Source organism: Egretta garzetta, unplaced genomic scaffold (assembly GCF_000687185.1).
Source record: "Egretta garzetta isolate BGI_Z169 unplaced genomic scaffold, ASM68718v1 scaffold524, whole genome shotgun sequence".
NCBI lineage: Eukaryota > Metazoa > Chordata > Aves > Pelecaniformes > Ardeidae > Egretta > Egretta garzetta.
The window spans coordinates 1,210,670-1,235,912 of NW_009259336.1; the positions used below are offsets into that span (position 1 = coordinate 1,210,670).

General features: G+C 42.3%; 1 protein-coding gene across 2 annotated transcripts in view; it reads right to left on the reverse strand.

Annotated features, from left to right (window-relative positions):
* KLF12 (Kruppel like factor 12) overlaps positions 1-25,243 on the reverse strand; it is a 174,229-nt gene that overhangs the window by 36,480 nt on the left and 112,506 nt on the right. The window contains exon 5 of one of the 2 annotated variants that reach the window (XM_035892374.1): positions 21,145-21,204. The exons of the other annotated variant lie outside the window; for it this stretch is intronic. Coding sequence (XP_035748267.1) covers positions 21,145-21,204 — 60 coding nt within the window. The remainder of the gene's footprint in view (positions 1-21,144; positions 21,205-25,243) is intronic. 2 annotated transcript variants of the gene reach the window in all.

Genomic DNA, 25,243 nt, shown 5'->3' on the forward strand with positions numbered 1-25,243 from the left:
AGGCAAAACCAAACAAATAGATGCTTGTCATTTAACAAGTCCTAACACAGGCCACACTTCTGATAGCATCTTTACATGTGCCCTTCTAAATCCAATTTGCTTTCAGTGCAACTACTTGCAGGAATATAACCAGGAAATGGCATAGAAGGGTTTAAAATTCAGGTCAAATTTTAAGTTGGTCAGAAAGTTAAGAAGAGGCTATGTCACTCCAAAAATGTAATTAATTTTTAAAGACTAAACCCAAAGTAGGATGCCACAGTGACTTGTTGGTGTTCGGAAGCTATCTTTAAAAGGTATCTGCTTATGCTATAAAAATGGAGAATTTTAAAAATGAAACATATTTTTATTCAATTGGTGGTTTGTTGTCCTTCTAATCTCTCTAGGGTTGGAACTCATGAAAACCAAGCAATCCATTGTCTCTCTGGAGAGAAGGCTTAGCTTCTAACCAGCCTGGTTAGCTTCTACACACATACTTTTTCAGGTTGATCTTCATGTTACACAGTTTATGCTCCAAATTAATATTTTAAAGAAAGCTCAAAACTCCTCTACAACTTGATTGTCAGGTTAAGTTTGGGATTTAACAACATTATAATTTTTTTTAAAAGATGAAAAAAGTGTAACTTATGTCTTGCTGCTTAATATTACAGCATATCCTAGTGATATCATAGATAGGAATGAAAACTGCATCATATTGTATACAACATTGAAAGGAATGTTTTCAGTCTGAGTTACTTGTATCCAGATTGGTTGTTGCCTCCTCTAAATGTGTATTTACTTGTAAATTGTTGTCCTCCCTTTAGCACTGTTATTTCTCAATTTTTATATGTGATTAGAAAATTTTAATCAGAATTCATATACCTAATTACCTGTACACAAAAAAGCACTTACTAAAACTCCAAAATATTATTCCCACTGAAATGAAAAACAAAGAAAGCAATTCTATTGCTCTGAAGGGTTTTCCTCTACTATTGTTTTCACATATACATTAACTGAATACCACTCTTGAAAACACAACAAATGTTACGTCTCGACTCTAGATGGCAGCAGCCTCCTTTCCTTTTTAGTTTTCTCCTTCCTTAGTTTCTTGGTCTTTGTTCCTTAACCCTCCAAATAATTCTATACTTCCTTCTCTTCCCCCAAAATAAAGACTTCAGTGCTCCAAGCTGCACAGTTTGGGGAAGATGACTGGAAGGCATTTTCACTAGAAGAAATCAGGCCATTCCTGCCGTTAAGCTACACGGTTCTTCAAAGCATACAGAATAATTGAGGCCCGAGGTGGGAAAAAAGAAAGGAAGATTCTTCCCCTCCCCCTTCCCCTATCAATCACCTGGAGAAATGTTAGAAAAACAGTGCTTCTTTTCGTCTAACAACAGCCCCTCAGATAGAAAGGCAAAGGACAGAGAAAATAAAGAGGCACAGAAGGAACAGAACAAAAAGGTGCCATTTCATAATGACTTTGAACCGGGAAAAAAGTCTACCTAAAGAATATAGCTTTAAAGCACCGAACAATCTTACAAATCTCTCTTTGGGCACAGTCTACTGACACTAGGCTGGTGGAGTTTATTACATGAGCCGAGGCTACTTTATGTGTTGTAAAACTTAACACATAAGGAAAGCTATTGCTCAAGCTAAAACACCTTGTCTGAACTCCCTTCCTTTTTCCCTTCTCATAATATTTGCATTTAGTTTTGCCACTCAGCCACCAGTCTTGGCAAGTCCCTGTATTTTTCTGCATGACGTCCTTCCCCCATCCTGTTCTTAGTGTCTTCCCCTGTAATGGGTATTAGGTAGGGTACCACACCTCCTCCAACTCCAGCGTTTCTCACACGCTCTTTGACGTGACCACATCTCTGGCAATCACGTGAATCAAATGGAAATACAGAAATATCTTAAACAGAGACTTCTACAAATCCATGAATGCATAATTCCTTAACATCTGTAAACTGTTGCAATTAGAGGCTGATTCTGTGAGCCTTCAAGCACCCAAGCAATTTTGTTTGGGCAAACAATTCCAGTTCAGCTGCATCAGTCCCCTCTGTGCAGTTTCCTATAACTCTGTTTTCAAAACCAAGCTATGAGACTTTATGTTCACATTTACTGTCAGCATTTTGAGGATTTCCATGTACACGTTGTCCTGGTCTTATTTGTACTGGTAAGGACACATAGATGTATCAGAGACCACTCAGGAAACTGCTTTTTGGAAAAGTTACTGCGGAGGGGTACTTGATGCAGTGCTCTAGCACATCAACATGTTAGCGTTGCATCCTAGGGTTCCAATTTGTGCTATTTTCACAACTAATGGACTTTTTTTTTCTGCATAAAACCACACAGTTGAGTCCCCTACATGCCATTTTGAGGTCCCAAATATCCTAAGGCTGGTAAAGCTGAAGTTCAGAAGTGTGGACCTAGCTGCCTTGCTGTGAGGCATATGCATGGTCTTGTGGAAGGATAAAGGCTATAACAATACAGAAAATTCCAATAGGTATCTCCATCCTCACTTTTCTCTGGTTGCAGTCAGGAAATGCACTTTTCTATGAGACGCACAGAAACGAGAAACAAGGATTCTGAGAAACAAGGGTTTAAGACTAGCAGACTGACACAAAGCACCGTACCATAAGAAACATATAAGCATGTGAGAAACAAAAAATATCAAGTTTAACTTCTGAATTCACCTCTACCTCACTCTACTGCAAGACGAGACAACTTTAAGAAGGCTGAATACAGAGCAGGCCTGTTCCTAGACTCTACTTGACCACCACTACTAATTACATGATCATTACGTGATGTTTCTCACAGTGAGGTTTTGCCATGCACCTGAAATGACGTAACCACAGGTGTCTAATAAAGGCAGCAGTTTTGCATTCTTCCCCCTCCATCCCAAGCCATAGGTACCTCTAACCCTATGGAGAAGCAGGTTAGGGAGCTAACATGTGCCACTGCCCTCCCTGGCATGATTCACCAGCACTTGGCTGAACATCGTTACCCACACGAGAGAAGTGGCCAAAACCCACGGCTAGGAATGGGGACTGGACTCTGCCCATTAGATCTGCCCATTCATCTATGCGCTCAAGTTATCCCTGCTACTTTTGGAAAAGCAACTAATATCACCAAGTCACACCATTGCTGAAGGACTTAAACACTATGTCAAGAAATGAAGACTTCCACCCACATACACTCCAAAACTTGACCTCCTTGTCACATCACAACTGAAGCATCCTAGACATGAAGTGTCTTCTAGAAGACCACACTAACACTATCCCAATGTTTTTTTAAGGAGAAAGCCCTGACTACCCAACACTGACACATATAGTTCTGTGTTTTGTGGCGTGCCTTAGGGTAAAAACCTAAAATTGGTGGATCTAAATGTTAAACCCCGCAATTGGATCCAGATGGCTGAACCTGTGTCCATATGGAACCCTACGGAAGTTAAAGATGTTCCCTGAAGGCGCAAAGGGTTGCTTGCACAAGTGCACTTGCACCACTGGGATCAAAATATTTTCTTTTGGGTCTAACACAATTACGATTCAGAAATGACATGTGAACCATGGCCACTTTAAAAACTGTATCTCAAGGGCCCAACACAATCTACAAGAGCATCAGAAGTCACCGGTGGTCTCACCCTTAGGACTACAGTAATGAACAATTCATTTTCGTGCTACTAGAGGGAGCATAAAGAGAGCAGACAAAGCAGTAAAACTTCTTTTTCTCTTCCTTCTCAATTATTATCAGGTTTATCTATAATTCATAGGTTTTACTGTAAGTATCAACATAGTATCTGAACAGAGTTCAGATTTATGAATTTATTCTTCTCTCAATACCCAAGTGAAGCTGATGGACAATGTTACTACCATTTTTCAGACAAAGGAATGACATACAGAGTAATTAACTGTCCTTTATTTTTTTTTCTTTTTTTACAATAGGGATTATCTAGAACGGAAAATATAGGTGATTGGGGCATCCTTAAATGTCAGGGCATAAGAAATCTAAGATAAAAGGGGAGTTATATGGCAGACAAGAAATCCTGAGTCACGGTCCCATATACCTACTGAACACAAAGGTGTACATGATTCCAGATAATTCATAACTCATCCTTCAAACTCCACTTCCCTGGCTTTCAGTGGGTGCTTGTTTTACGGTGTTTAGGATTAGAACTCACATAATAATTTTCAAAGGATTTTTTTTTCTCCAGGATGGTGTTTTTACCTTACATCTGCTTTACATTTGCTATGTCTTCTTCAAAACTTCTTCTCTTTCTCCATTCTAACTTAGTTAACTGGTTTGTTTAGACTCCTTTGAAGGCCAAAGGAATGACACACATGGGAAGAAACTGGCAATTCTTGCGATAATTTGCCTCATGTATCTTAAAACATGCATGTTCTAAAATCATAGAATCATAGAATGTTTTGGGTTGGAGGGGACCCCTAGAGGTCATCTAGTCCAACCCCCCTGCAGTCAGCAGGGACACCTCTAACTCGAACAGGTTGCTCAGAGCCCCGTCCAACCTGGTCTTCAATGTTTCCAGGGTCTCTGGGCAACCCATTCCAGTGTTTCACTGCCCTCATTGTAAAGAATTTCGTCCTCATACCTAGTCTAAACCTACCCTGCTTCAGTTTAAAACCATTACCCCTTGTCCTGTCACAGCTGGCACTACTAAAAAGATTTTCCCCATCTTTCCTATACGCTCCCTTGAAGTACTGAAAGGCCACAATCATCAGGTCTCCCTGCAGCCTTCTCTTCTCCAGGCTGGACAAGCCCAACTCTCTCAGTCCCCCGGGCTGGACAAGCCCAACTCTCTCAGCCTGTCCTCGTAAGAGAGGCACCCCAGCCCTCAGATCATTTTTGTAGCGCTCCTCTGGACCCGCTCCAACAGTTCCATGTCCTTCTTGTGCTGAGGGCTCCAGCACAAATGGGATGGAGATGTCCACCTCTGCCCATTAAATGCAGAACGAACTCTACCTATCTAGTTTACTCGTGAAAGAAGTCATACCAAGAGAAACACTGAATATTTATTTATCCGTGGCAGTATCTTCAGCTGTTACACTGAAGGTAACAGGTGACACTGAGAAATAGAGGCAACGATTTCCACACAGCTGATAAAAAAGGTGGTGGTTTGCAAAATGTATTTAAGAGCAGAGAAAAAGGAAAGAAAAAAAAAAAAAAGACTCATTTGTTTTACAAGTTGTTTGATTGCGCAACAAATTGCTTAGTCATTTGTCTACTCATATTTGCCATATGTGTACATTTATGAAAATGCAGTCTGAGCAAGGGACCATGGAGGGTGTCTGGAGGCAACACAGGGCACACTGATACACCCTTGACTTTAATGTATCAGACTTGTAATGACGGACTAATTTGGTTCTAAGCACTAGCTTGGCAGAAACAAAATACTTATAGACTATTAATAGAGAAACTTTTCACAGAAGCTGTGACCTTTATGGCTTAGCATGCTTTACAGCCATACCTCTGTTACAATTAAGGAGATCCTTGCTGCAAAGCAACATGTTTGTGTCCTTTTCTCCTAATTATAAAGAAGGGACTGCTAATGTAGAGCAACTCTTTAGCACACATACTGATGCAAATCCCTTCTACATTACAGAGGTGTATGGAAACACAGTATGGGAAAACACAGGGTTTATGGTGCTCTGAACAGTAATGTCCCCTAACATCCCACAAAAATCTGTCCTCAGTATCGACAGCCACTCTAGTTGAAAGCCTATGGATATTTGAAGACAGTGATCTCTATGCTGTGATAATAAAACTAATTAATAGGAGAAAATATTATCAGTCACAATGCTGTAGTAAAATTGGGGGCGGGGGGAAGAGTGTATTGAAGTGGTTACTTCTCTCCCTTCAAAGCCAGACCTACGTAATAGATTTCTAATGACTTTGGGTATCATTAAACATTTAAAAACAGTATTGCAAATGCCTGATGGAAAACAGTTATGAAACGCATCAAAGAGGATAGTCCATTTACTATTTCAGCCTTCATTTGCCAAGCCATGTGTCAACAAAAATACTGGTTGTTAAGGTCACTGAGACTAGAAGAACCAGGGAAAAAACTGTATCAGGATCATTTTCAATACAAGTGGTTAAAGTCTAAAACTCAGGAACATACATAATGCAATTCGCATTTTTAGACACATGAAATCAACTTTTTTTTTTAATCGTAAAAGATACTTGTTTGTCTGACTCCATCTGCTCATTGCTGTAACTCACAGCAGCACACAGAACATTAGCAAAAGGACATATAGTCTAGAAGTGCAGGTGCATGGGATTAAACAAAAGACAGACATAAAACAATGTACAAAGACAACAAATTAGCTCCAGAAATACAAGCTAGAGAGAGAAATTTGGAAATAATTAGAACAATTGGTACAGTAATCCTAGTTCTTCCTGGCAGCGCAGAAATGAGGAGCTCTACAGGGATATGTCAATAGCTCAAGCAGCAGAACAGCAACAAGCATCATTTTGTCATACTTAAAAAACAGAGGGCTGAACAAGCTACCAACTCATTAGAAGCAAATGGTGAGAGCAGCTCAACGACTGGCATTTCAGCAGTTTTATGCTTTGCAACTATTTGTGCCATGAGAAATGATTTGTAGTGATGTTCTGAACGTAAAGAATGATAGAATAGTTCGCAGGAAGCATGTTTCTGTAATTCATCCTATTCTTAGCAACAGATTCAAAGGATGGCAGATCTAGGATTAATTTGGTCTCAAGAAGAGAGCACAGAGTGAAAACCCTCCCTGTGAAAATTATTTCAACCACATCTTTGACAGCTGGCCCACAATCACGTTACCCTGGGAATGCCAAATTTGTGAGATAACCCAGGGGAGATAGCAGAGCTCTGCACAGCCAAGAATGTAACGATAGGAAGTGATTATTCACTACTTTTTCTAAGAACTGGAGGCTTAAACTGAACAGAGGGAAGAACTTTTTTTTTTTCATGTAACACATACTTGGAGCTCACTGCCACTGCATACTGCAGAGGCCAAGAGAATAAATGGGCTCAAAGGAAGATTAGACAAGTTCACAAAGGGCAGGGTCGTATATGGATATTAAACATTAAGGTCAAGAAATAGCCTCAGAGGCTGAAGGTGCATAAACTACTGATTTTTTTAAGCTATAAAGTAGAAGATGGATAGAGGGAGGGGACATGGGTGTTCCAGAGGAAGAATCACTCTATAGCAAACCCGTTTTTCTGCTCTCTTGGTAAACACTAGCCAGGTTACTGGGTCCACTTGGACTGACTCAGTAGGAAGGATTTTAGACTTTGGTCAGTTGTTTTCTACACACACATTAGTGAAACATGCCCTTTTGAAACCAAATGCCAGCTTTAGCGAAGGACTCCCATATGGGACTAGGATGACCTCCAAACTCCACATTGCTTGGGGTGTTTACAAATACATGGCACGTGCATCAAATGACAGCTTTAAAAAATGGCAGACCCAAGGAATCACGCTCATCAGAAAGGAAAGGTTCAATTTGCAACATCCAGGCTATCCACCAGTCCAACAAGGCAGGGCTCTTCACTGTACATTGTCCATTGGTTTTGTTCAGGCCGACTCCAGACGATAAGCTGATGAGCATAGTAGTAGCATTTGCCATTCAAGAGTATTTTATAGTCCCACAAGGACCTGCCATCTTCTCAGTATCATCTAGCCCAGGAAGCAGGTGTAGGGAGCATGAAGTAGTATCTAAGGGCATGGGAGGGTGGTGGGTGGGCTTCTCGGTCTCGGTGGAGGAAGGGTGAGGAGCCACTGCCAAGGCAAATGGGAAAGGAACAACAGCAAAAAAGAAGAGGACATGTAGGCTGCCAAGGTGACTGAAGCATACTGGAAGCGGCAATGGAGAGTCCGAAAGGCTGAGAAGTGGCGGAGGTTTCAACAGCTAGTTCAACCAAACAAGTCTCCTTGATCTCGTTCAGACAATTTTCTCTAAAAAACCATCCCTACTGCTAAGAGCCGGATATCTTAGCAACTTTTGCTCATCAGGTCTGGTGGTAGAAGTAACAGTACCATGGAAAACACTTTAACTTTCTCCACTGAAATCACTGTAGGGCTTAGTGCTTGCACGAAGATCATACACAACCGTATTTAACAATATTACCATGCCACAGTGATGGAGCATGTGGCTGGGGAAGGGGAACCTAAAAAAACCAACCCAACAAAGAACCCTCCACAAAACTGCCTGATGAGTCATTTTTGTGAAATGAAAAGTAATTTACACAGCAGTTTTACAGAAAAGAGAATTATGCAGTTAATCGGCGCTGCTGGATAATTACACTATACATGAGGCCTTGCTTTTAGGGAAAAATATAAGCTAATAAAGAGAGTCAGACGATCGGTAATGGCAGGGCTTTTGGGAGATACCAGAGACAGAAAGCTAAATAATTTAAAGCTAAGGAGTATAATGACTGTGAAACTGAATTATTTTAAGTTTACATTAATTCTCCAGCCAATTAGATATCTAACATTAAGTCCAAAAGCTAGAGAATTCCCCTCAGCTGCAAACAACCACAGTGACAACGAGAAAGCCGAGGGGATGTGATCCTGAACATGACCGGACTCTTGAACGTCTCCTCCCAACTGCTGTGGACATCCTTAACATTCAGAGATCTGCTACAGGATTAAAGCCAGTTTACACTTCCCTCCAGTTTCTGCTGGTTCAAGTATGGTCTCTCCCTGAAACGGTCAACTGCAGTCAACAGATTTTCTTCGTGGTGCCTTTTTGCACCTTTCAAGCACCAGCAGCAGATGGCTCAGCCTGGCTGTCTCACTGCCACAGTCGTAACGGAGAAACCAGTGAAAAGTTAAACAACGCTGAATTAACAATGAAAATGATGGCCTGTGTAATGAGAGCGTTTCATTACCTTTGTGTGGTGAGCAATTTAGCCCTGATTATTATTGACCTTTGGCGATGCTGCCTCCAAGTAAAATGCGTTACCCTAAAATAAGCGTGGGTATACTGGAAGGCAGACATTGCTTCTGAGTGTATTCATAAATAAACCAGGCCATTTCCCTTCCTGTGTTAGAGGTTTACCTTACAGCTGAGTTATCAGCATTCAGCAGTCACCCTTACGTTGTGCCTGCGCAACAAACAATACAAGAACACCTTGACACAGCACACCTGGCAAATTATTATTATTGCTTCTATGGCACCCAAAAGAGCACTAGATACTTCGCAAAGTAGTTAAAAAGACAAACTACGTGCCGCAGTGAGCTAATACCCGGTGAAACAGTAGAACTACACACGGTGGAAAAACAGGAGGAGGTGGTGTAACAAAAGGAAGTATATGGGTTACAGGAATAACATTAAACAGTTACTAATCTAGGGGACATGAGGCTCAGTGCATGCTGCCTATTCTTATTCCACACTGAGTTCAGAGGAATTCCCGTGACTGCACATTTTGTTAGCACGCTTTTCCAAATCCACTGTTTCTTCCGAAAGTGCCCTTTGCTCGCATGCTAATCCATGTCTTTTTTTGCTCAGGTTTCGCAGCCTGAAAACAGATATATTTGAAAGTTCTGTCAATTCCAAAGTAAATATGACTATTAAGGATTTACGGTTCAACAAACAGCAGCCACAGATTTTGAAGCTTTCACTGATTTTGCAGCGATGGCATGAAAGAGTCCGTGACTTCGGGCCAAGATGCACCAGGCCAAATGCACGGGAGCCGCTCACTTCCCTGCACACTACACACTGCACCAACAAACCACACCGCGGGACTCTGCACACTCACACTGCAACTCAGAAGAACTTGCGACCGACTTGTTTCTCTTGCTCACTCTTAATTTGATTTTTAGGGCTCACTGTTCAGGGAACCGCACAGCCCCCTTGGTGTAGCTGACCTACTCCCACTGAAGTGCTACGATGCCGTGTGAGCCTGCCACTCCCATGCACCTCTGTGTCCTGACAGCACTTCCCTCGCCTCTTCCAGAGGGATTACAGCATCCTTTACCTGCTGAGGGCATTGGGGACAGCCCAGGAGGGGAGGCAGAAGAGAAGAAGGTGCATTAAAAAAAAAAAAAAAGGACCAGGAAAAACTGCAGCGCTCATTACCAAATCCATCTACCAGTACAAAAACAATTGCCACACAGTTCCCTGCTCTTCTTTGGGCAACCGCATACTGTCCGGAACAAAGCACGCTGTTGGCGCCTCCGGACTATTAATAATAGTAAGGTATGTGCTGCAGCAGGAGGGAGAACCGCGAGGGGTGGTGCTCTGCAGGGCTGGGATAAGGAATGGATCTGCTCCAGGCTGCCTGCCAAATACACTGGAAAACTTGACTTTCCGGGGGCCACCAAAGGATGCTTTTCTCCCGCCTGCAGCACTCTTTGGAGGGCTATTGCCCAGACTGGGCTGCACTGAGCCGAACGCAGGCAGCAAGTATTCCTGCGTGCTCTCCAGCCTCCCCGACGTGTACGGCTGCCTCCTGATGAAACGGAGCCACTGGGCTCCCTGACCACCCTACGGATAAAAGCTTCCGCTTCATCCTTGCCTCATCCCTAGAAACATTCAAGGTCAGGTTGGACAGGGTTCTGAGCAACCTGATCTAGTTGAAGATGTCCCTGCTCACTGCAGGGGGGTTGGGCTACATGTCCTCTAAAGGTCCCTTCCAATCCAAAGCATTCTATGATTCTGTGATCCTGCTGTGCCCATGGGGGTTTATAGAGGTGACCCGAGCCAGTGGTGAGCATCTGAGAATTAAACCACTCTCACTAGCCCCTTAACCCAAGGAGAAGCAAGAGGGACAGCAGAGCCTGCCAGAGGGACTACTCAGGTTTGCCCAGGACCCACTGCAAATTTAGGGATTAAGATGGTCTCACAAGATACAGAGGAGAGAAGAGAAAAACTCAGAATGTTGTGTTGGAAACACCTCACTCCCTGCTAGTAGCCTCATATATCAGAGGTTTTGGAAGGGAGCAAAGGCAGTAAACCAGCACTGAGAAAGGAAGGGGCACGAGGAGAAAGAAAACGAAGATGCTAGTGTCTGTCGGTACACCATTTAGCATGGGGAGACGCGTCCAAGGGAAGTAAAGTGTGTATTCATGAACAATCTGCTGCCAGGTCAGGTCCTGGGTCACCTTTAGGTTTCCACACGCATGACGTACCCCTGAGATGCAATGTGTCCCTGCTAGGGCGCTTCCTCCCGCTTCGGGCAGCTGACAAACCGTGGAACAATGCACAGAGAAACGATTGCTGGCTTAGTCAAACGGATTGCAGACGGCTAGCTGCTAGAAGCATTACTAAATATGTTGATGTTTCATAACCGAGTTTACTCTCATGGCTGTTTGTATTTCTGGTTTGCGTATAGCAGGAACGGTCAGGCGGGGCGAATGCTTGCTGTTGTGCAGATCTGTTGCAATGCCTCATTTTCACCAGCGGAGCTGATCGAGGCTTCCCAGTTCATTTCTCCTGGCAGCCTACCCTTGCTGCGGAGATGTGCTCTAGCATATTGAGAGAAAGCTCAGCTCCCTGCAGAAGTGTATACAGAAAATGTATACCTTGCCTATATTACAGCCTTCGGCTTTCAAACCACTAGCACTGCCTCCACAGGTAGGAGAAGCAATTTGGCTTCCATGTGTACCGAACGGAAAGAATTTGAGATATCATCTGTTTTACAGAGGATTAAGGCTACCGAGTATCTATCTTAAAACATCAGCCTGCCTCACAAATACAAACATGCAGTTAGGGTTTCCAGGGACACATTATCTCAGATTATGATATATGCCAAGGGGTTAACTTAAGCATTGGAGGTATGTTTTGAAACTGGTTTTGTTAAGCCACTGTCATCTCCTAAATATAACTTTGTTTTCATTATAAAAAAAAAATGTTTTAGGAGTTTCCTCTGAAAAAAATAGTTCTTTGAGGCTGCCTTGAGGATCCCTGGAAGTTTTTTGTATGTTCTAAAAATTCCTCCTGCGAAGCCCCGCACAGTCATGCCTCCCTGGTGCAGATGCCCAGAGAATACAGAGCCCGCATGGCTCCCAGCTCTACAGCTCGAGATGGCCCTGCCTGACCAGAGCTAACTCTCTGCCCAAATAATTTCCACGTGACTTCGCAAGCTACTTCTTGTAGAGAAAAGCTCAACTGAATTATCACCTCATTCCAAACTAGCTCCTGTACAAATAAGAAAGCCTGTGAGCACAGCACCGAAATTTATTGAAATGCTTATTTTCCTGCAACGGTTGACGGAGTGCATATTACTTTTCAGCATCTAATACAATTTTGCCCCTAATCCCATAAAGGACCAACCACGGTTTCTCTCTAAGACAGAGCGCACCTCTGCGCTCGCACAGCCGATATTCTTCCAGGGCTCTTTATTAACGTTTTCCCTACGTCGGCTGCTGCAGCTGAGCTGTTCTGCACAGATTTTCTGCTCAGTATGGGGGGGGTGGGGTTGGTGTTGGGGAGGGGGGGCGTTAATTATAGAGAAAGATGGAGCGGGGCCAGGCAGCCCCTCTGGTGCACTGTCTCCTACACGCACAGCCTCCTTCCTGCTGTTTTGCAGCTACAAGGATCACCTGTTGGTCTTGGCGCCTGCCCAAGCTGGGGCCTAGCGGAAATGACAGAATCAGCTAGAAACGAGAGCCAGCTCCTATTCCAGCCACCCAAATGAGGCAAATACAAAAACAGATGATGGCAACGTGACCTAGCTGCTGCACGTGGGAGCTGAGAGGGGGTGGGGCAGAAGGGAATGGAGAAAGAAGGGGTATATGTCAGAAAAAAAAAAACCCAAAACCCTAAAAAGAAGCTTTCTTCCTGCTGTTCTTCTCTTTTCACATTCAGCACAGCAAAAACGTTGGGAGAGTTTTTCTCCATACAAACCCCTGCCGATAGGGAGAACTAAATACCTTGTTCCTGCTCCTGCTGGGGATGTCGGATGTTTCCATCTCCCATGTGAGAGATGTCAAAGGGATGTTCAGGTACGCGGCGGAAACAATCTGCCTTTTTCAGACCGGCTCCTCTCTCTGCTGCACGGCGACACATGAACTGTTTAAAGATCTGTGTCAGGAATTCCCTTCTCCCGTAACAACAGCGCTCAGCAAAACCTTTTACTTGATATTTGGGTGAGCTGCGGTGCTGTGCAGCAGAAGGATTAAGCACCACTCACCTCTCGTTTCGTTCTTCTGGGCAGCAAAGCAGCTAAGTAACCCAACAGAAAAGGTAACCATCACTACCAGTATATAAAACAGACAAATGCTGCCTTTAAAACGATAAAAATATAAGCTAATTACACATTGCATTTCCAGACATAACTGGTTTCATACAAGCTCTTGGAATTCATGTTTACTGAAAGCAGTAACCATGCTAATATCCAAAATTTCTCAACAAATTTCCCTGGACCCTTGAGTTCAGCGACACCATAAATGCATACTCTCTCAAATAGGCTTTAAGTGAGCTTTTAAGAGTTGGGTTTGTTTTTTTAAAGCAATATTTTTTTAGAAACGATAACAATAAAAGCGGGAAAAACCTAATTCTTAGAAGGAAGTTTTTTCCCTCTCCGAGAGCAATGGAATGGGTCCCCAGAGCTTACTTCTTCCTGAGAAAACACTTCATGAATAATCAATGCACAGTCCAATTCCTCAACAAGCACTGAGACTTCAAACACACCCAGTATTCAGCAGCCTCTGTGACTCTGGCCTTTAAACTGTAACACTTTCTGCCTTGCCCTCCCCAGTTTCCCCAGCTTCCTTTATTTCTGTTCTTTCTAGCAACTAGGTAGGCAAGCAGAAGCAAAATCCAAGCAGTGGGAGCAAGCTGGGGCTAATTTGCACCTTATGAATTATTCAGGCCCTCCTGATTCCTGCACCTGCATCGAGGCAGGAAGCTTGCGAGGAACAGTCATTACTCTTCTCTCGGGTTTGCACAAGCTCGGTTACTGCTCAGACACTTTGTTCTGTAACTAAGGGCTGCAGGTCTTGTATTAAGCAGTGGAAGTGTGTGTGTGTGTGTGGGGGGGAAATAACTACACATTGTCAACCCCCCTCTCCGCTGCCCCAAACCCAAGATAATCATTCAACCCCTTCTGAGGCCAAGGAATCGTAGTTTGTATCAAGCTGCTGAATTCATCTCGCATAGGCTAATCCAGATCAGAGCATCAGCGGAGAAAACATGAATGTGTGCATGAGCTGGTCTCATCAGGTATTTACACAGCTGTATTAGACTGCACGTTTAAACTTCTTCCTAGCTCAGCGGGGAGTATTTCACGTGCATCAAGTATTTCACACGCTAACTTGATCGTTAAGGCGTCCTTCTCCACAGATACACCACAAATAAATTCTCCCTCTGGCATTCTGGCTAACATCAGGGGTACTAACAGTTTAATACTACCGGAAGAGCCTATATCGTGCTTTCAACAGGAGGGATTTAACGAGCAAATGGGTCTTCTCCATCTTCATCTACTATTATCTGGGTAAACAGAACGTGACACCTAACTGCAAATCCAGGTATGACCCATGAATCTAGACAGCCATTAGGAACGATTGCAGGGAGCAGATACAAACCAATTAGCGCTACGAACATTTTAAGATAATGACATTTTTTTGAGTTAATATGCTAAGGCAAACAGATCTGAAAGTATTATGCAAATTCAAAGCAGCGAACACCATCTTTACTGTATCTCACGTCCACAGTTGTACTGAATGTCTTTGGGTCTTGTCCTTTATTAACATGCCATTACCAACAAGTTCTCCAGTTAAAAGATCGTCTCATTAATCCCAAGCAGCTAAGCATCATGCTTTGATTGATTCAGTAAAACAGATCTGCGGCAACTGATAATGAAACCTCTTTAATCCCCTCTTCCAAAATAACGAGTCAAATACAAGCGTTAAGCATTCAGAAAGGTACAGTCAATCCTTATCAAATCTTCGCTCTTCTTCTTTCTATGCCTAAGAAATTAATTCATTTTCCTTTCGATGCAGAATGCATGACTGGTCCTCTGCTGCTCTTATCTCTTCCCTATCCAATAATAGGTACTCTGGCTCTTTTTTTAAGGTATTTTAATCGGGCATGTAAACATGTTTTATTCTTTGATGCTCTTTCATTCAGCATCATTAATCCCCAGCATGAAATCAATAGACTTAAAACATTTAATCACGTCAAAATGCAACATACAAATCCACAAATGACTTCAGCTCATCACACACACTGAATAGCCTGCATTTGGAAACCATGCCTTCCTTTTGCCATGGGAATCAGCAAACCCTAAGCTAGTCTTTCATTGAAGTAAACAGATTCTCTCTCCAAGTATCTGCCATTAGGCAAAAAAAGATGTTGATAAACAAAACATGGGATTTTCTGTTTGCTCTGTCATCTTGTTTCACCCTTTGCGGTCACGTTGGCAGCCTCTTGACAGTATGCATGTTTAAAAAAGTTTAAAAACAATTACAGTAACTGGTTTACAGAATGTACTGGAGGTGCAAGGGAAGGGAAAAACATCTTTGCAGTTGTTTATTTTCATTTTTTAACATTGTTTCTCTGCTTGAAAAGAATGCATAAGGGACAACAATCATAGCTGCTTTTTTTTTAAAAAAAAGAAAGATAATTTGCTCTACCTTATATATGATTTTCAAAGCCACTGGGATACAGAAAGTGACAAGAATCTCTTTAGTGAGACAGAAAGTGTGGCTGAGATGTAAAAATTAAGGACAGCCAGATCCATCCTTTGATAGGCATAAGGGCAGAAACAGGCAAACAGGGAAAAAGCAGTCCTCTAGATAACAAAATAACATCTTTAATTCTACTACAATAAAAAACACTGAAAGCTTGCTCATCTGAAAGGATAACAAATAGTTTGGAAAGTGAAACATGTGGAGAAGTGTGGAAACTGGCATCCTGAAACCCTAATTTGGGAGGCAGGCATCCAAAAGCCTTCGTAGGTCCATAACTGCATTCCCACCCACTGTCCCATGAACAGTCCTACCCAGCATGTCCCTAAACTCATGAGGTCCTTCACTGTCAAGCTGGAGCTTCTTCAGGCACCTACCACAAGGCATACGTTCACACATGGTCTTTCTGGCAGGTGCCCATTTTCCACCTACAGGCAGGGCAACGTCCTGAACTTTACCTATGTCTCGTGAAGAAGCTCACAAAAGGCAGGCAGAGTTTTGATGGCGGTGGCACTGGCAACTTCTGTAGGGTTAATTTGCCCAGGGAAGGAGGGATTTTGGTTGTAGGTCCTTCTTGGACAGAAGGGTTGATTCAGCATGTCCCCCATCCCAGGAATAACCTGGTTATGAGGACATGGGGTCTCCTGCATGAACATCCACGGAAGCAAGGGTACTCTGACACCAGGAATGCAAGAACCATGAGGCTGGAAGGTTGGGTAGAAAAGGGATCCTGGCTCCATACTAGAAAACTGGACACTTTGCTCCGAGAGGGGAATGGTGAAAGCTCTGTTTCAGTATCTACAGTGGTTTCTGGCCTCATGTTGCTCCAGGGAACAGAGCCTACGGTCCCAGTCCTGTCCACGCTCAGGCAGGATTCAGGCTCTTCTTACCCACTCCCATCCTGTGGCTTCTGTGCTCCTGTCTATACAATGGCCCATATTCAGCAAGAAGGAGGATGGAAGACTCCACTGCTCCACAAGTATTTCATGTGATTAGGCCTGTGCCAAGGATCCTAATGACTAAAACACCTCTGCAATGCTTGTGCTGAGAACCTAAACCTCATCTCCTACTTCATCGACAAGCTAGTTAACAAAGCTCTCCTGCAAAAGGTGGGAATACTGCTGTTGCTGCTGCCAGCTAGTTTTTCAAAAGAATCATCCCTGCTCCATTATCATCCAGAGAGGGCTATGCAGACTACCTCTGAGTGAAACAGATGCTTTTAGTTCCTACTGGTTCCCTATATAGCCTGTAATGACTTATCTAATGTAACTGGGCTGTATTCCTGAGGAAGCACTTACATTCCCTTGGCCATCAGCAAAGAGGAGCATACACCTAAACCAGACAGGGAGGGTCTCCTTTTTGCTTGCTCCTGAGACATGCAACTCTCACAGAATCACACAGGATCACAGAATGGCAAGGGTTGGAAGGGACCTCAGGAGATCATCTAGTCCAACCCTCCTGCTAAAGCAGGTTCACCTAGAGCATGTGGCACAGGACATCATCCAGGTGGGCTTTGAATATCTCCAGAGAAGGAGACTCCACAACCCCCCTGGGCAGCCTGTTCCAGGGCTCTGTCACCCTCAGAGTGAAGAAGTTCTTCCGCATATGCAACTGAAACCTCTTATGTTCCAGTGTGCGCCCATTGCCCCTTGTCCTGTCTCCAGTAATTATAATGGAGAATTCAGATGGTTCTCCTCAGAGGTCAGATCACCCTGCAAAGCTTAACCTTAACATACAGGTGGAAGTTCATGTCCAAGTGAGGGACAAGTGCTGTTTGCTCAAGTGTTAAAAAAGTTTCATGAGTGTGTAACAGAGATACCACTGCCTCCAGTGTAGCACAACATACTCTCACTACAGCTGAGTAAGTGAATGAAAATTTCATAGCAGGTATGACTTTAAGTATCCAGAGTCTTAGTGACCTCCTGATTTTGCAGTTTTTTCCCGCTGAAAGTAATGTTTATGCACTGAGCTGCATGGAAGAAAAGGTGTAGATTAGGGAATAACTTCAAATGCTTTGGTTATCCTAGATGCATTAATTTTTCATTACCTCATTTATGAAAAATAAAATTAAAAAAAAAACCCAAAACCTGAGGTAAAACTGAAGTATGTAATGAGGACATTCCAAATCAGGCAAAGAAAAGATCAAGCATTTTCTTCTGGCAGCGCTCTTAATTATTACCAGTAATGTCCTATTTATTGTCATCATCATCATTATTCTTTATCCTTTTTCTTCAAAAATGATCCAGATTGTGTCCCCAAATGCGTTTTTTTTTTTCTGTTCAATAGAGGCTAGATTCACTTACAGTTGAAAGCAATCAGTTTAGAGATAAGAAATAAATTTTTTTTTAAAGCCTGTACTCTGTAGTTACAATTTGGTTCCAGAGATGAATTGCAAGTGTAGACTTGGGCCTTACATTCCTACTGACTGAATGGGAATCCTAACATGTGAAACAGTGCACTCTGTGATGCTTATTTTCTTTTTGAACTGGTGACAAATGAGAACTACTGCTTCGAGTTAGTCTTACAAATGGCAGGAATAAAACAGAACGGTGCAAGCGTTTGTCTTTGAATAGTGGAGAGTGAAAGCAAACTAAGGTGAAAATGGTGTGTGGCAGGGTAATTCAGATCAGGAAAGTCATCCAACTCCATAGCAGCTTGACCCTAACATAGCCCCAGAGGCAGTGCTACAACTGCCATCTAGACAGCTAGCCAAGAAGCTAGCCGAGGTGCAAGCCAAGAAGCCAGCCATGAACCCACATGCCAATGCAGGAAAGCTATATTCCAGAATTCGGCATCTGGGTCCTCCAGCTGCCAAACATCTCCCATCTGGCCGAGCCTGTGGAACGAGGTGTTAAAAAGAAGAACAGGGGTAAATTATACAAGAGCAAAAGCAGTCCCGTTTGCGAGATACCAAGGACAAAGAGGCACGTTGTGCCTGCCAACATCTGAAGCACACCTAATATCACTTTGTCACCAGTGAAATGGTGGATCAGGGCACTTCTGGATCAGGGCAGGCAGTATGGACAAAATGCTCAACATTTTACAGGAAAAGAACAGTTTGAACTGTTCATGTATGAACTGGAGCAATAGGCCCAGCCTGTGGCCATCCATGGAGGTCAGCAGATGCAGAACATTTGTGCAGGATCAGTTTTGAGCAAAACTTACAGCTTTTAGTAGATTTCATGAGCCCAATAAAAAAAAAAAAAAGGAAAGGAGCCTACAAAAAAACGTTTCTTCAACACTTTGTGATCCATTCTGTTCCCCTGTCACCACAAAGAAAATCAAATATCTAAGAATGTTTCCGTACTTTCATAACTAGAATTCCATAATTTTGAGTGTAATTTTATGGAAGAATAGCTTTCATGAAATTTAGTGGAAAAAGATAACTTTAGTAATACAAAATTAAAAAAAAAAACAAACTGGGCAGGTAGGAAATGTCATTCACACAAAATATACACATATAGCTGTATTGAATTGTAGCAGAATCCACTTCTGACAAGCCGTTACCGTTCCTGAACTGCAATAGCACCGTACTCCAAGAAGCAAGACCACCTGTGAGGAAGACTCCTAGCAGCATGAGCAGTTTTAAGTGCATCATAAGAATTCATACTTTCAAATGGTAAACTGACTTAAATATTCGTCCCATTGGCCTCATTTCCACCTTTCACTCTACAGACAGGTCCACATGGCCTGAACGAGGTTTGACAGATGTGACCTTCTTGAACAATTTGGTCCTTTATTTTAAAAAGACATAGAAGACCCTATATCTCTCTCCCAAGTTTCTGTTTTTATTAGCAGCTCTTCGCCTCACCAAAATACTACCTTTTGGTCTCATCTCATTCCAGTCAGAGCCAACAAACTTTCAATGGTTTAGAACTGGTAAATGAGATGACTTATGCCATCTTCACCTACATCTAACCATGCGTGGTGTTCAGGGGGCCTCATTAGTATGATGTCATATTCATTGTTATGGTATGCGTAAACACTACATGTAAACACATGAGCAATTTTTTCAGCAAAATATTGACATTAAAAAAAGAGAAAAAAATTGACAACATAAGCCTCCTTTGTGAAAATGCTTTCTGTAGAACAGAAGCTAATATAATTGGCGATTATATAGAATATTATTGCTAATTTCAGCTAAAGGAGCCTGCATTCAAAAATGCATCTTAAATATATATTTATTTTAGAAACACAACATTTTGGGAGACTAGTAGGCTCTTCAGAATAATTTCTGAAGTTGCACTGAAAATTTCAAATCAGATCAAAGAAAATTCTAAGGATTTTTAAAAAATAAATGTATCATCTCAATTTCATACCCAAGGAAACCTTAAAAGCTTTGTATTGGCTTTAACAGAGAAATTGCTGCTGCTGCTACTTTGAAAATGTTTTGAGTAATAAGATCCTGCAAATTTTTAATATAAATATACCAGTTGTAATGCAATTAACTGCAAATTGGAGATAGGAGTAGATTTGAGGAACGATTTCTGTATTTGACTACTCATTAGCAATTTGAAAGTGTAATTGCTCTTAAACATGCCACCTTCTTAATTTTCTTATGAAGCTGAGCTCTACTTTTAAATGTGAAGAATTAGAGTTATTCTGCAATGTATTTGCTTATACTGAACGTGTGAAGTTGTTTTCCCTCCCGCTCTCTGCAGACAGAGGGTTCACGGATTACTAAGAGTAGTTAAAGCAGAGAGTTGATGGATTTATACTTGTCACACGATGAACATAACTCCGCAAGAATCTCTTCAGGGGCCCACAAAATAAACAAAAGAAGGGGGAGGACAAACAGCAAGCAAGAACACTGAGACTGGACATTTCATTGCATGCTATTTTAAAACCCAATAAAACAACAGCAACGAATCCAACAAAAACAGGAACCCTATCAGTGTTGGTACATCCCCTCAGTAATATGACATCATTTCTACGTGGGAAAGTGAGGTGAACCTGAGGCACCTAATGGCATCACAACAGACACTGAAACCTCCCAGTCATACACACACACCCCCCCCCCTAATTTGTATATAAACTCTGCACTCTAAAGCAGGGCATCTACTAGGCACATCACAGAGCAAGGTTTTAAAATTTTGTCTTCCTTGAAAAAAAGGCAAGGAGATGTTTGCAAAGACCTCTTCCTACAGTTTACAGCTTTACTTGTCAACTGTTTCATGGTAACTGGCAATGACCCATTATAACACAAGCTACGTTGAGTCACATTAACTTTGTTACTCAATTTCAGTAGACTATTTTGAACATTTTAAACTGCATTATGAAACATCAGACAGGATTTTTTTTTCTACTCTCCTATTTTAGTCATTGGGATTTGGAAAAAAAATAATGCAGCTTTCCCATGATGCACACCACCACCCTTCCCAGCCCCAAAATATAAAAAGCAATAGCAAAAATCCTTGCCCAGCCCCACATATCCCCCAGCCATGACATAAAAAGTAAGCTGAAAAGCACTGCTACTAGACTTTGTCAATAAAACAGAACATTATATAATACACAATAAAATGCTTCATACCTGGAGTTGAAAAAACGAAAAGGGTTAACAGCTGACCTGGCACAGCCCCACATGCTCTCTCTGGAAATTGAACACAGACAATTAGGAATTTTAAGTTACCCCAAACAATTGCAGGGGATTTAGACAAGCTTGAGGAACACTTACTGCAAAGTAAGCACATAGCCTCAGTGTGGAAGGGACTTTAGGATTTTCCCATTCACTTAAAACTCCTTCTTAAACTGAAATTGCTCTGTAAAGGTCCCAAGTAATGCTAAGTAAGTCATTAGGAGCTCTGCCATTAATTTGCATGGGAGCAGAGTCAAAGCTTAAGGGCCCAGGTGTCACTTAGTGGTAATTCTGGATCATGGTGGATCATATTTTCTCATTAAAAAATAATCAGTGACCAAGAGGAAAACATTAATGAGAATCTGGAGCAGGCAGACATTGCACCAGAAGGAAACAGAGGCTGGAGTGAACCTTCGCTCCCAGAATTCTGCTGCTTAAGTAATATTATTCCCAACATGTCACTGAAAAACCTAGCCTTTAACACTTTTTACTTAAAACTGAGACTCCAGGGGAAATAGATAAACTTCTAGAATATTATTTGGAATACTGAACAACACAAATATACGATGTCAGAGCTGTATAAACTCCTGCGTTGGGATATGGACTATGCAGAATGTTCCTTTTCACTGACAAAATTCTGATCTACTACTGCATGTGCTCAAACAAGAAGCATCATACAGCTGGCTTTTGGAAACAGTTCCACCACGTTAGGGAAAAAAAAAAGAAAAACCTGTAGAAAGCCAAGTCCATGAATAACCCCCTTCAGTCCTTCTCTCTGTGGTTTAGACCTCAAATGTACCATGAAATTAGTCTGAGGCCAACGCCCAAGAAACTAGCAAAAATATTAGAATAACAACGTGAATCATGAAAATGTTCTAGCACACTAGCAGTTGAATGCATTTGCACTGGAAACATTTGGGATCCTTTATAATGCACAGTTAAAATAGCCAGGTTGGCCCAGTAATTGTTGAAAGTGAAAAGGGAATTTTCAAAGCAACTTCTCTTGACTTATATAATTGCACTTTCCATTGGCCCATGCAAACCTACAAATAATCTATTTTCTCCAGGGATTTTTCATTGCATCGTTTGAACCTCTCACATTTGCTTGCTTTAAGTATAAATATTGGTCTTTACTGTTTGCTTGATTTTGCCATTTATTAAATGTTAAATTTCTGATAATGACAGAAATCTGCTATCAAGATGACAAAATGACGTAAAGAATTTTCAAAGTCTAAGTTATTACCTCTGTCACAGCCTGACACTATTTTTTTCCACCCTCTTTTTCCACTGTCTGAGTTGAGTATCTTCCTTCTTCAGAAACATATCTCAGGTACCTGTCCCATGGTACCACTGGGTACAGATTTTATTTCACAGTTGCATCAGTACCTAAACTAAGGGCACTGGGACAAAATCTTCCCTACCCCATCAGCCCTCGACTGAAATCAATGTGCACTGGGAAAATCGCAACTGGAAACCATAGCATTGACCGTTCTCTCCCTTGTCAATTAATTTATAATGAGCTCTGTCTTATTGGAAAAATATTTATTCCTACAGCTGATACAAACAGCAATACATTACCCAGAAGTCATGACTCTGCATTTTGTACACTTCTTTTCATAAAGGTCCCTTTTTAACATCAAAGCAATGGGGCAGGCAAAAATACAGTTGGTGAGTGATGGTAAGTATTTGCATGCTGAATTTTTATCAGTGGGAAATTTAGCAGGCAACCAAACCTCTGGTTAGAACCTACAGTATCCAGGCACTGAAGCGAAAGACACCCAGACATCCTCCACCCAACCTCACAGACACCTAGAACTTACTATGTTCCTCTCCGTTTGGCCTGAAAGCCAAATGGCTGTGGCCTCCCACCCAGCCTCTGCTCTGATCCAGAAACTGTGGGGAGAAATGCCCAGCCCTTGCCTCTGGGGCTTGAACCTTATTCTGTGCTATGAAAATGGCTAAAACACACCTGACAACACGGATTCAGCATAAAAGGGATCTGTAATAGTCATTTCCCAATCCAAAATACAAGTGTAGGAGGAAAATGAAGAGGAAAAGGATGTCGTAGGACCACTCCTGGCTATCTTTTGCATCCTAGCCTTGCGTTCCAGAATTGGCAAACGTAGGTATCTGGCTTGCTGAGTCAGTGCCCTAACCACTAGGTTTTTATGCCAGATGTGGGTGGCTGCACCACTGCTGCTGCTGGCCACCACATTTTTAAACAAAGTGAAGGCTGGTAAGAAGAAGGCAGCACGCTCTGGGTTTTAAAACAGGTAGAAGTAGGTAAGCTCAGAACAAAGAACTTGATCTCTTATTTTCCACAAAGAGAAGTTGGGAACTGGTATTTTTTTTTTTTCCCCAAACTCTATTTTAATGAACAACTACAGGTCAGAAGCCCAAGCTCCAAAGAGAGCAGAGATGACTCATAGCCAAGTACCTAGCAGGTACAGGGAGCCGCCTCTAGCAAGCTGGTTGCTCTGCCCACAGAGCTTCAGAGCATTTAAGTCTGCGTGGACTGTACTGTGGGAGCGTTGATGCCTTGTGTAGGTGCTCTGAAACACTGTGGGAGCCAATCCCCTATTTTATAACCTCACAACGCCTCCACCAGGCCTCCCCCAAACAAGGCAAACTGCACCTCGTCTCAGGTGCCCGTGCTGTTATGGTTCATCTTGGTTCTGGGTACCCGCAGTATTTCACGCATGTTGCAAGCATACGGGGATAGTGGTACCTCTATGCCATGCAGCGTACCGACACGGATGTACCTGTTACAGAACTGCATGTACTTGGTAGTTCCTCTCAAGCAAGAGGAAAAACACGTTTTCTTTTGGCTATGCCTTAGTAGTGGCTAAGAATCTCAGAAATGATGTGGTGCTCCAGACAGCAAGTAGTTTGGAAGTGGAAATATTGAGTGCAAAGGGAATCAACCTGTTCAGCTGAGTAAATAATTTTCAGCAAATAATTAATTTATTATACAACATAATCTCGTTACTCTGCTTTTGAAACTTTTACGACTGAGATTTCAGTCATTACCCCAGTTCCTCCTGTGAACTTACTTATAAATGGTTTGACTCTTTGGCCCCGATAAGCCACTGATCACAGAGACAGCAATGGCCATCAGAGAAACACCATGGTGACTTCTATGTGAAGCAATCTGTCTATCTGACAGCACTGTGTGTCCCTGATTTATCACGCAGTATCCCAGCCCGATGCTAAATATTGTATTTTTAATGCAAATAATTGAGGGAGATATTTTGACAAGACTGAAACTCCTGCTGACTTTTAACAAGTACATAAATGCAAGTGTTTTTTTTCGTGCCTGCTGGCAGCTTCTGATCAATTCCAGGTTATTTCATTTTTCAGGCTCTGTTTGCAATGCTGGAGATTTCTGCCAGCAGCAGATACTGGAGGCAGGCATTAGGATGAGCACTTTTTAGGGCAGCCTCTGACCTCAGTACCTGTTCCACGCTGCCTGAGCTTAGCGATAAATGCTAGGCAAGAGTGGTTTGCCATTGCTGCCTCCTCTGACCCACCCTGGTCTCTGCCTTCCTCAGTTTTTGTATTTCCTTGCACCATTGTACCCTGTGGCAACTCAGTATATCCCAGAAGGGTAAATAAATAAAAACATGACCCAAAACTTCGTTCTTGACACATCATTTGTTTGTCACAGCTATAACAATGAAGGTGCTCAGAAAGCTGTGACTATCATGTCTTCTGACACGCCTCAGGATTAGATGCTATTATTTCAGCCATTGCGTTGCTTTACTCCTTGTTTCAGCCTTCAGTTCCTTTCGTTTTGGCTAGAGTAACTTCATACGTGTGGCGGCTTTAAGCTCCAATTATCCTTTTCTTGATGTGTCCAAAATAGCAACACTCGTGTCCTCAGTCACATAGCCATGGAGAACGACACCTCCTTGGCACACGGGCTTAGCACAAAAAAACCTCTTCCACATCCATCATCCAGGAACTTCCTTTTACTCCTCTTTATCTCCAGCCTAAAAAGAACTTGCTGTGAGAAATGAGGTTGCTGTGGAGTCACTACTGGTGAAGGAGAATT